The 13,018-nt window shown below is 46.7% G+C and overlaps 1 protein-coding gene across 1 annotated transcript in view; it reads right to left on the bottom strand.

The window, feature by feature from the left end:
* The window catches only part of si:ch211-137a8.2 (uncharacterized protein LOC777613 homolog), a 41,200-nt gene extending 28,505 nt beyond the window's left edge, over positions 1–12,695 (bottom strand). Inside the window, exons 1-2 of the mRNA XM_040131344.1 lie at positions 12,419–12,695; positions 4,006–4,091 (exon numbers count right to left, since the gene is read on the bottom strand). Coding sequence (XP_039987278.1) covers positions 4,006–4,091; positions 12,419–12,438 — 106 coding nt within the window. The 5' untranslated portion in view covers positions 12,439–12,695. The remainder of the gene's footprint in view (positions 1–4,005; positions 4,092–12,418) is intronic.
* Positions 12,696–13,018: the final 323 nt, after the last annotated feature.

Below are 13,018 nucleotides of genomic sequence, written 5' to 3'. Positions count from 1 at the left end.
GTTGGGTTCGATGCTCCTGTGCACGAAGCCATATTTACGTTGGAACAAGGCAAGAGCAGAACACAACTCTAATGTCCACGAGGGCGGAAAACGATCAAGAACGCAAAGTTCCTCTAGCCCCCCTCAGAGGCCGCAGCGCTCGCTACAACACGCTACAACGTGAAAGGAGTCAAGCAAACATCCTGGTGATAAATCTATTCTGACAGACTTTCCCCAACTGGAGCCGCAGGTTTTATCCTGAGGGCATTAGACGGAACTTCATGGGCAATCGACACGTACTGGTCCGTGTTCCGTTATCTGCACCGACCATGGCGTCTAGCGACAGTCGTGAAATCAGGTGTAATATCTGTCTCTCTATATCTATCTATAATATATTAGACGCCATGGTCGGTGCAGATAACGGAACACACACACACATACATATATACATATACATACATACACACACACACACACACACACACACACACACAAAGATATATATGTATATATACATTGATTGTAGCTGAAACTGCATGAGGTTTGAACAATATTGTGTCTAGATAGAATAATTATGGTTTGAGGGATAATTCCAAGTCCATAAGCGCAACAGAACTACATTTGTCCGGAGGCCAAGTAGTGGAGCACTGTGCAAACCTCTGCTGTTCTTCCAACTCCACTGCCACTCAGATACAGTGTCCACAAGATTGAGTCCATACTGTTTTTAAAAGTTCATCACATTTAAAAAAAAAAAAAAAAAAAACTAACGTGATGATGTCATAATCAGCAGCCGGTCTTAGCGACGAGTCCTCTGGACGTCAGCGCTGGCGCTAGGGACAATTCCCTTGGTGAGCTGCTCCTAGACCAGAAACGTCAGAGTCTTAGAGTTCGAACCGACGGACTTAGTTTCTCCTAACTCGGCCATATAGGAGCTACTTCAGGTGTGCGTTTTTTTTCTTTTAATAAAGTCCCTGACCAGTTGCTGTGTATCATTCTATCACTCAACAGACATGTTAGACATTTAAAATGAATGATGGTTATTAAATCTATTGCCACACATCCCTAAACTGTGTCTGGGCAGGCGTATGTCATTTTTCATCCGTTTTCCCCCATGCGTTTTCAAATTCAGCAGGTTTAGTGCGAATGCAGTGGTGCTGGACTTTTCAGCAACATTTTGTGTAGCTCTGTGGATGTCACGTAAACACAAACAAAACAGGGCGACACTCAGCGGACGACAGCAGCAAAATAACGTTGATTCAGGAGACGTCGGTGTCGGTTACACTGCGATACCAAATCTATTCAGAAGATTAAACTGCGCCTCTGCCCTTTAAGCTTTCTTCTAGACCAAAAATACTGCAAGTGGTTAATGCTGAATTAGAAATTTTTCTAAGGGACATCTCTTTTTCTGAATGCAGCCATAATTCCACCTAATGCTGCAGGATGAAACCATCATTACACTAAACAGAATGTTTTCATGAGGCTGAAGGAATCTGGTTTTTCATTTGTTTACATAATGCTTCACGTGCAACTGGAAAACAAAGTGGCATTTTAATTTGGTAGTGACCTTAATGTTTAGAAAACTCCAATCAAACTGGCAACAAACATACCGTGTCTATAGAGAAAAGCACTGCAGGTCAGCGAGTGCAGTTTGGAAAATGCTGGAACTAAGCACTTAAATGCATCACTCCCTGAAGTTTCAGCGGCGGGGAAGAGAGATGAATGGCTCCTATTAGAGCGCGGCTGCTTTAGAGGGAAACTGAGATTCAGCTGAGGAGGTGATAAAGGTGAGAGGAAGTTAAGACTATTAGAACCAAGACTGATTAAAATAACGTCTGTGTCCTGAGACAAAGTTAATCATCCCCTCTGCTCCACAGCCGAGGACACACACACACACACACACACACACACACCTGAAACCTGAGCTTACATGGCCGCCGTGCGACCACAGTGAGCATCATTTCTGTTGCGATGACGGTGGTAATCGTCTGGCCCTCTCTGGCTGGAAACAACTTTGAGTTTTGAACATGGAGATTAAAAAAAGAAAAAAAAAAAAGCAGACTTTGATAAAAACTGTGGTGGCATGGAGCCAAAGGGAGAAAACTGCCTCTCCCTGGACACTTGGAAACCTGAGATTACAGAGATATTTTAGCATTTTTAGGATCATATTCAACGAGCTGACAGAAAGGAAATGTATCACGTCTATGTAGTGATGTGAGGTCTGCCTACAAAAGTGGCTACAGCGGCTGCAAGTGGCTCTAAAATAAAGCAGCATTAAATTGATTTTTGTTTTTTGCCACATAGGGGCAAACCAACAAGCTGAAAACTATGACTTTTTATCACCTTATGATGTTGTCATGGTGAGCATATTAAACAGCTGCCTGCCTCCGCATCCAGCAGACACAGATTGACATGATCATCTCAATAGGGATGGTGACTGAATGAATCCAGGTCCAGTACTCCCTCTCCTTTTAGCTCCGTTTTTGGTCTCCACCAGCTCCTGAGGGAAACATCTGGCTCTACAGCTGCTGAATGCTCCGCTATGTTCACCTGCTGGTCTCTGGTTGAGTCCGCCTGCTGTCTGCTGCTTCACAGGTAGTGGGCAGTGGCTCTACCTGAGCTTGTTTGATGAAAAAAAATCTGCCCGCTGCTGCTGCTGCTAGAAACACTGAGACTGAACCCAACAGGAAATGTGCCGGAAAAACCCAAACTACAGTTTTCACCCAAAGAGGCTATAAATGCTCTGCCGAGCCAAGTAGGGCGATAGCTCTCAATGGGTCTGTTGCTACGAACAAACCCCCTCACATTACACATTGTCATTTGACCCCTTTACTATACAAGCATTGACAGGTGCAGTTTTGATGACGACTTAAACATCAGCGGTACATGTCGAGTTTCTGTGTCTCTGATTTGTGGATATTTGTAGATGCAGCATCACAATCACCACGACCAGCTCTCCTGTCGGCAGCGCAGCTGTACTTGGGTGCTGAAGCCAGCGGCCAGAGATGACCACAGTGTCTTCAACAGGCTGACTAACGACAGAAGAAAAAAAAAAAAGCACTGATATGATCAGTTTTAGTATGCGCCCGCTATGACGCCAGACAGTGAACCCGGGGACACTGATCAGTTCGCATCAAGCAGACAGCAGGAGACAATCACAAAATGCTGGGGGTTGCGTCTTGACCGAAGAGCAGATTCCCAGTGTTTTGCTACATCGGTCAACGAGGGGAATCTACTCTGTGAGACGCAGAAGTGACTGGATTCAGAAACCCTCCTGAACGCTTCAAAAACTTGCCCCTGATGCTGCATAAAAAGAAAATGTACCTCTAGTGCCCATTTCAGCCTAAACCTAATATTGAGTCCAGTCTCAACCATGAGCTCGAGTCCTCTGCAGCACCGACAACGTTACCCAACAACTAAATTAACCCTGCAGGCACAAAACTGTTTACCTCAGATAATTTTGCCAAAATTCAAATTCAAGCTTTGGCCTCGTTATCTAACCAACAGTTAGTTCAGCTGGTTCTCCTGACATCCAGCTTGGTTTTTTTGACTGAAAGTCCTGCTGGTCCTCTGATTGTCCGGCCATTAATTAAAACGTTAATTGCTGTTTTCACTTCACAGCGACGCAGCTGAACGCCTAATAAAAGCCCAGTAGAGCCTGCGAAGCATGCATTAAACCCCAATTAATGCTGTGTCCAAAAATCACTCCCTGGTTCCCTCCCTGGCTGTTCCCTCCGTAACAAACACTCAACAGAACAGCAAACTGACACTTCAGACACTTGCGAATTATTAGCATTTTCTACCGTCTCTCGCGGATGTGTGGCGAAAGAGAAGAAGGGCATTGGTGGATTTTTCTGTAACTAAGGGAGCGTGGATGCGGCATCCTTCTCCCTATGGTGCGTAAATCTTGTACTTTAAATTCAGACGATGAAAGGACACCAAGTAGGTTTAGCGCACTAGGCAGTAAATTAGAGGCGAGTTGTTCCTCGGGTTGGGAATTAAAGAAAAAGCAATAACAATTCAACGTACGTTTCTTTTTGTAGCCGATATACTGAGTCCTGGTGGGCCACACAGTGTAAAGCTGTGTTTCATGTAGACGGCACCATATTCGCCACCTGAATGATGATTAAACAGAAATCATTTGAGAAAATACATTTCCTTTGTTGCTGTTTGAGTTTGCCGGGAAGGAAAATCATTGGGAAAATCTTTTGGGAAATAATTTGAGTTTAAATTTGAATATTTTTTCTGATCTCCAGCCTTTGTCTGTCTTTGTCCATTCAACATATTTTGCTCCTTTCCCCGATGATGATGATGATGATGATGATGATCCTCCTCCTCCACCCTGCCCCCAGAGTCAATCTATTGTCTTCTATGGACAAAAGGAGGCAAGCAGGGAACAAACAGCCCTCTGTCCTCCTCAGAAAGAGAAAGACAGGCAGAGGGAGAGGAAGGGGAAAGAAAAGATATCTGATCTCAACTATCCAATTATGCAGAGGAGTTTGGGGGGAAAGGAGGAAATGGAAAAGGAGACGGTGAGAATATCTGGAGGGCGGATTGTTTGCAAATCATCCCTAAAATAACAGAAAGAAAATAGAGTCATAGAGCCACATGGGGAAAGAGAGACAAAAGACTGTTTATTATATTGATTAGTGATATTTTACATTTTTCTTGTTGTCAACAAATCCCATAAAAGGGCCAAAGCCAACCATGTGTTGCCCATTGGTTCCTGTGGAAGATGTAACTATCGGTGGCCTAATAACCGCTGGTCACTGCAGTTTCTATTCTAACAAACAGGAGGAAACGGAGCATTTGTTGGGGACTATTTTCAGAGGAGGAGCTGAGGAACTATTTTAGGAACTCAGGAACCGTATCTGCATTTCAACCAGAGGAACCACACTCTGAATTTAGTTCCTCAGTTATGGGCTCTAGGTGCCAAAAACTCCCTTTGACTGTCCGGGAACTATTATTATCTGAGTAATTTTGCCTGATTTTCATGGTTCTTCAGATGCAGTGGACACAAACCGAAATGGGCAAAAGGGACTTTTAGTTTCTAATTTAGTTTACATAGCGTAGTTCCTGGATCTATTTGGGTGGAAAGGTGTAGCGGTGTGTAAACTCAGCGATACGGTGGACCCCTCCTCTCTGGGCACGGGGATTTACTGTATACCCACCCCAAAAATAACCAGAGACAGTCCTTCACGTGATCTACGGGGTTAGCCGTGCACGGGAGACTTTTCTTCCCCGACTTCTATGCTTGGAGGCGGCACCACCTTCCAGGCGGAGCACACCCACCAACCAAGACACCATGGAAACACTGGAAAAGGGCTGTTTTAATCTCTCAGGGATTGTGGAGACATTTAACAGGAGCTGCCAGCAATTCGTCGATGATGTGCAAACATTGCCATAAATTCAACAAGACTCAGGCAATGCCACATTATCATTTGAAAAATCGGCTTCTAATCATTTGTTTTTTCACCCTCTCTTTATCAATATTACAATTATTCCACCCCTGACAGGAGCAATTGCTATCTGAGATTTCATTCAAGCTTTTCCCCAGAACGCACTGCGCGTCTAATCCACAGCAGCCCTGGGGCCAGATCATGAAACAGCAGCACGGATTCGTCCCGGTGTCCCACATAAACATGGAGGTTGGCAGAGATGTTTATAAAGTGCAAAAGGAAGAAGGTTAATACAGTCGGAAAGGAGACAAAGGAAACTATTTCACATTGAAAGTAACGCGAGCCACAGTTCATTAAACACACCAGTTCCTTCTGTGTGTGAAAGAGTACAATGGTGTTTCAGGGAAATGTGAGCTCATCACTTCCTGCTGCTTTATATTCTACTGAAAGAGCAGATATTGTAGGGTAGCAAAGGAAGAACGCCAGGGAACATTCCACCGTCACGTTCAACGTTTTGTGACTCTGCCAGTGGGACATTTTCTTTGATGGACGTGAAATCTTGTAACTTCCCAGCTTCCGTGTCGCCTGAAAAAGGCTGACGGGTTACAGCAAATGGCCCCGTCCCAAACAAGAAGCAGCCAACGTGAACATGAAGTAGGACAAAGCAGACGAGTCAAAGTGTCTCTGTCCACTTCACTACTCTATTCTCTTCTTTCACCGCTAACTGAAGAGGCCACGTGCATTTTTTCTTGCAGATTTCCCTCCAAATCACCACGTAAAACGCAGCACGGAAGCCGATCTCCTCATTTGTTTACAGTTAAATTAATGAAGCAACGATGTGTTGATTTTAAAAAGCCGCGTATAACACCTTTAATAGAGCTCGTAGACTGACGGTGCAGCAGATAAACAGAGCCTTTATCACCTTATAAATCATAATAATTACATTTGCCCCGGGGAAGTTCTTAGTACAGGCCAGATAGTTGGCAACTTACTGAATTTAATTGGGAATCTGTAACCCAGCTGTCTAATTGTGAGGACACGCTGAGGTGTCGTTTCTCATACCGTGCCCTTAAAATACCAACCACAGCTACTTTACTTTGTAAAAATGTTTAAACCCCAAATTACTCCAGTTAAAATACCACACCAGCAGAAAAACAGCAGTCTAACATTTCCCAGTTTTGACTTATAAAAGCAAATCAGACAGATATGACTTTATAGTCCCAAGCTCAGTGATTATGTCAAATTTGGTTTCAGGCGCGATGGGACTTTGAAATTTCTAAAAGGTGTCAGAGGAGCCTTTTTATTGCACAGATCTTAATCTCCTGACCCAAATACGTTAACGTTTCTGTGGAGATTTGAATGTTAAACTAACTAAGCTGGAAGTGGCGTCATGAGGCAGCAGAGCGCGGTGAATTATACGGACTGAAAGGAGAAAGTGTCTGAGTCCGGGATAAGCAGAGAGGATCACAGGCCCAGAGGAGAGGACGCCAACTTAAAGCCAGAGAATGTGACGACATATTTCAGACTCGGATAAGGAGATTCTGGCTCTGCTTTATTTCAGTGTAAAGATTTAAATCATGTTCATGAGTTTAACAACATCTGACTTCACCAAGGAGCAACGTCACTTTAATAAGTTTACTTTTATGTGAAATAAACAGCCCAGGAGGAAAATTTGCTCTACTGGTGCTGCGGCACAGAGAGGAAGCCCTGTTTGGGCTGGTTGGGGCTGGTTGGGGCTGGTTGGGGCTGGTTAGATCGCTTATTTTGGGCTGGTTTGTGCTGGTTAGATCACTTAGTTTGGGCTGGTTTGGTCTGGTTGGGGCTGGTTCGGGCTGGTTGGGTCTGGTTGGGGCTGGTTGGGTCTGGTTAGATCGCTTAGTTTGGGCTGGTTTGGGCTGGTTGGGGCTGGTTAGATCACTTAGTTTGGGCTGGTTGGGGCTGGTTAGATCACTTAGTTTGGGCTGGTTTGGTCTGGTTGGGGCTGGTTGGGGCTGGTTAGATCACTTAGTTTGGGCTGGTTTGGTCTGGTTGGGGCTGGTTTGGTCTGGTTGGGGCTGGTTCGGGCTGGTTGGGGCTGGTTGGGGCTGGTTGGGGCTGGTTAGATCGCTTAGTTTGGGCTGGTCGGGCTGGTTTGGTCTGGTTCGGGCTGGCTAGATCGCTTAGTTTGGCTCAGTTTTACGCTAGAAACCCAGCTAACCTTCTTTAGTTGCGTTCAGAAATCCAGCTGAAGCTACTGCTCCGGTTTCTTTACTTTGCAGTGGAACCAGGTCAGACCTATTTGGTCCCTTTTTAAAAGTAAGATCCCCTCTCACTGTGGAAACCAAGCTAGTCTTGTTCGGCCCCACTGTATAATCAAGGCCATGTACTTTGCTCTGTTATACAGCTGACAACACCTGTCTGTCTCTCAGTGGAAACCGTGTTGAGACACTGGCCCTGTAACAAAAACCAAGCCAGGCCGATTTGACCCCTTTTATAGTGGGCTGACCTTGGTAAGTAGAGAACGATAGCTTTGTTTGGCTCAGCTTCTGTTCTACATTGTTGCAGTGTAAAGTAGAAACTAGACCAAACCAGCCTTGTCTGGCTCCTTTCAGAGGCGCATCTCCATTTGACCCTGCAGGGAGAAGCAGGTTAGCACTGTGTAGCCCTCTCTGGCCCTTTAGCGAAGCAGACCAGCCTTGTTTTTGCCATATTCAGACCAACGTTAGTGCTCCATAAGAAAAATTTAAAAAACACACCCACTCATCCATTCCAATGAGGCCTCTGTGTTGACACAGCAGGGGTCCTGACACAGAACACACCAGCAAGGGCAGGTCTTCCAGCAAAAAACTTGAACCCGGCTCAATTTTTGCCGCCACGCGACGCAAGGTCATCCAGTAACGTACAGCACTGCGGCTGTAATATAACGTTTTGGGCTGCACTTATCTGAACGTGTGTGGGTTTGTCTGGATACTTGCCTGGTTGTTTCTCTTAAACTTGTGAGGATTTTCCTAGGGTTTTGTGGGACGAGTCCTTCCTGGCCCCGCAGCGGAAGCAGGTACCAGCAGCCATAAAGCTGAGGGAAAGCAGGCTGTTTATTGGTGTAATAAAGCTGTGTGTCGCTGTGGCCGTCCGAGGGGACATCGGCCTGCAGCTGTTAGCCAGCTGAGAGTCAGAGCGGCACGCCGCCTCAGGAGGGTGGAGCCTCAGGACATCATAAAGGTAAACTGCGTCGTAATGAAGCTGGCAGCCTCAGCCACACTAATAAAACACATCCGTGCCTTTCAAAACACCCTTATCACAACCTGCTCTGCTTTCTCTTTAGCGCAACTCCTTCATTGCTTTTCTTCTCCTTCTCCTCTCTGTTGCTGCACACTCAGCTTTTCATCTGTCCTCCCTCTTCGTCCCGCACTCCTCCTCCTCTTCCTCCTCCTCCTCTCGGAACCTCATTACTAACCGCCTGTTTACTACCTTCCGAGCAGATTTGTCTCAGTGTCCTCATTACTACTGACCGGTCCAGACAGCAAGCATCGGCTCGCGGGTTTTGACGCCCTGCACGACCCCTGCATGAAGAGCAGGAAAACAGCAGCTCCTGCGAGCACGTTTCTCACCGGAACAAAATAAAAACTTCTCAGTGATCCGAAAGTGTTGGAACAAAGTAAAACTATTGATGTTTTGATTAGTCGCCCAACAGAGGAGTAACCTGTAACAATCTTGATAACTGAGTCGTCATTTGAAACGGTCGAGCAAAACTGAAAAAGGTTTGCTAGCTCTGACTTCTCTGATATGGGAAAAAAAACAATCCGCTTTACTTCGTCTTTAATGACAGGATCTTTGTGGGCTCAGGACAGTCGGACACCTCGGGCTCTGGGAAACTGCGCCGGGCATTTTCACTGAATTTTCTGGCATTTTACAGACCAAGTAATGAATCGATAGAGAAAACAATTTTCATACTAACCGATGAAAATAATCGGTCTTTCTGCAGCTGCAGCCCGTCAGACTCTGGTCACGGCTTGAAGTACGTCGAACCAAACGTGACATTCGAGACGATTACAGTTTATCGTCCCTTCGGTTCCAGGAGCGAACGGGGTCAAACGGATCTCCCGACATCGCTCGGCCTCTCAGGTAACTGGAAACAGTCACCACAGCTCAGGTCACTGTTAAACGGCGCCGGCTGCAGGGAGAGCTGCGGCCACGGTTACGTGACATGTGACACGGTTACAGAGTAGAAACCTGCAGGTGATCTCACCTGAGCTCAGTGACATCATTTAGGTTTCAGTGACACTCGAACCCTCCACTCAGAGGCCAATATAATAGACTGTCTAACAACATATTATATACATTGAAGGGATTCAAATGACATTTCCCCTCTACATGACAGGGCATCAAGATTGGGTAAAAAAAAAAAAAAAAAGTCAGGAGGACCATTTCAGTTTTCACTCTGCTTTAGTGGCTCATGTTGCCAAACGTAATTCACCAAAATTACCACTAAGTAACAGCGACACAGACTGAGGGTCTGGCAGTTGCCCTCTTCTCCCATTTTGAGATCCAGCTTTGGTCGCCACTACAACGAGGTGGCGCTCCGAGAGAACAACCACTGACTGAATAACTGACCGGGAAAACCGAACCTGTCTCTGAAGATACAAAATATAAATATTCTTCCCCACCAGGCGTGAACGGGAAAGTTCGCATCCTGCCGGACGGGCTGAGCTGTGGTGACAAAAAGAAACCAAGGGGAAAAAAAGGGCACCTATTCGTATTTGCAGCTGAAACTCACATCATCACACTACCCACCACCGACACTTAGGGCGGTGTAGCTGCTCAGACTTGGAAATCGGCGTGGTGTCCATCCAACCAGAGCCCCCCCCTGAAACAAAACAGCGTTGTACGTCTGCAACTAACAATAAACTTAAGCAGCCCAGTAAAGTGTTTTTCAAGTGGCTGGAAAACCATTTGAATGTCGGGGAAAAAGTGAAAAATGTCCGTCACAAGTTCCCCCGAGTCCAAAGGGGTGTCTCCAAATGTCTCGTTTTTCCCGAACCGTCCAAATCTACTAAACCGATAATGTTGCAAAACAGAGAAGAGCAACATTTGAGAAGCTGCAACCAGGGAACGGGCTGGTGTTTCTGCTTGATAAACGACTTCAACATTTATCAAAATGGTTCTGGATGAATCTTCCGTCGATCGACTGATGGACAGAATTGGGTGTTTCAGCAATGAACTCATGCTCGGTGTCAGCTACAGCTGAAAGCTTTGACTCGCAGCTTGCACTTTGCATTTCCGATGCAAACTGTCTACAGGTCCACTAGAGGCGCCATCGCGTCTGCTGACTGTTAGATAAAGGCCTAAAGTGACCAAAGTGAGACACGCAGAAACGTTCGTAAAAGCTCTGCTGTAAGTGGAAGCCCCGGACACGCGAAGAGGGGCACGAGTTCTTGACGCCGATCAGGGCCAACCTCAGTGATCAATGCGCCCGTGTTCGTTCCCAGGATGAGATGGATAGAGATGAGCTGCGTTAAGGCCTGTCACAACCAGCGGGAACCAGTGGGATGATGTTTGGAAAGCCAGCCCTGAAGCTGAGTCCGAGCGCCTTCAAAGATCTTATCTATTTCATTTTTTCTGGCTAAAAATATGATATGACCATCATCCAAAGACGCAGCTCAGAAACTAATGAACTGATCTTTCTGTGAAGATCTAAAAGTCAAAGGCAGCTGGACTCGTAAACGCGTGAAGATGTTTTGCTCCGCATCTGAAAAGCTTCTTGGGAACCAGTGGCTCGTTTTGAGTTTGCTGTTTAATGTTTTTAATTCATCTCTGTTAACTGGATTATGTTTTTCAGCATATAACTGTTCTGTCGGCCATTCTCCAACCTCCCCTCTATTTCTCTTGAAACGAATCCCATCTCTTCTGCGATCTCTGCTCTGGCTGCCGGACACTGTCCCGCAGTGATAACGTCTCTCTAGGGGGACAGAGGTGAACGCCGCGTATGAAGCCAATGGCAGAAACTCGGGTTGATCCAGTGAAATCGAAACCACAAAAGAAAAAAAATCCAGTGTTACCGCGAAGCAGCCCTGCTCAGAAGTCTAATGTGAGCGGAGATATTAAAAGGATAACTACCTGGAGGCAGACCGACATATCACAACCCCCCCCTTCCCTGAAGGTGGGTCGATAAGGGGTCAACCTGCACCTTAATCCTTAGCATAAATCAATACAGCAGCTGTCCAGTGAAAAACATGCATTTCCGTTTTTGCTTTTTAGCTTTTTCCACGTCAGTTGAAGGATTTTTTACGTTGATTCGTCGAATGCTGAGAAAATTCTGCCCATTCAACCTGATGAAAAAACAAAAAAAAGCTAAAAACGTCTGAACGAGTTAGATGAACGGGTTTTTTTGGGGGGGTCAAAGTTTGGAGACAGGTACGTTTCTGTCCATCACATCATCCACCAATCAGTGACCTCGTTACTCTGAACGAGCTTTTAAAAGAAGAGCCTTCAGCTGAGAAAGGCAGGGACTTCACTGCATTAAGGAAACAGAGGAAGGTTCAAATTATACGTATTTATATTTATTTATATGTGACTCCTCCACCAGCTGCAGACCAGCAGGCCTGCTGCCTGTCACGGTAACCGTGGCAACGGAGGCGCACACGCACCTTCTCTAAACTCACATCCCGAGTGCACACGGGACACCGGACACACTCTTGACAGCTCTCTCACGTACGCACACGCACACACGCACACGCACACGCACACACACACACACACACACACACACACACACACACACACACACAGAGCAGTCCAGCTACAAAGAAACCGGTTCTCGCACTGTACAGAGTCTAGATTCCCACCCTCGCAGTCTCACGTCAGGCTGCATGTCAGGTGCGTCACAGAGAGGCAACGTGGGACTTTCGGTCTCCGTGACATTTGAAACCCGTTTCCGCGCACTAAAGCAGCGCGCGACACGGCCACACAAACCGGAAACGCGCTCAAAGCGAGTTGGGACCGTGGGTGAAGCGGGTCGGGAGGCGGTGAGCGTGATCCAGGCGACGCCTGCACGGGGACTGACTTACCGGCTGCTGGACGAGCTCATCGCGGAAGAACGTGGAAAACGTTGGCGGGGAAGAGAAGCACGTCGATCACTCTTCCACGCTTCCGGCGACTCAGGTGAGGTTTCGGGTGCCAATCGTCCGGTGGCAGCTGAGAGGTAAAACTCACCTGCTGAGGAGATTCACCTTCGACCTGCAGCAGGAAAAACAGCGACTGAGGAGCAGCGGGTGACGCGAACCTACCTGCTGCAGGTAGTTCACAAGCCACGCCCCCTTCTAACCTGTCCCCGCGCGCGCGCGCACACACACACCTGCAGCTGCTCCAGCGCGTTTACCTGCCTACCTTTTTCTTTAGGAAACGCCTCCTAGCTCGCCTCCTCACACGGATTAAAGCCTGACGAAGTTTCATCTCTGCCGCTGATTTATTCTCCTGTGGGACGCGGACAAACGTCACCAAACCATGGACACACAAAGCTCCAGCTTCCGTCTCAGCAGCGTCGACACCTGGGCTCATTTTCTAATGAGAAAAGACACTGATCAAACCCACGTCCTGACGCGCGTCCTCATTAAGAGCTGATCACAACAGTAATAATTAGAAACCTCCTTCGTACATTTCAGGACAAA

The sequence above is a fragment of the Xiphias gladius genome, chromosome 7 (genome assembly GCF_016859285.1).
Source record: "Xiphias gladius isolate SHS-SW01 ecotype Sanya breed wild chromosome 7, ASM1685928v1, whole genome shotgun sequence".
NCBI classification, from domain to species: domain Eukaryota; kingdom Metazoa; phylum Chordata; class Actinopteri; order Istiophoriformes; family Xiphiidae; genus Xiphias; species Xiphias gladius.
The sequence above is the reverse complement of the archived record's forward strand: the minus strand, read 5'-3'. Positions and strand labels throughout refer to the sequence as shown.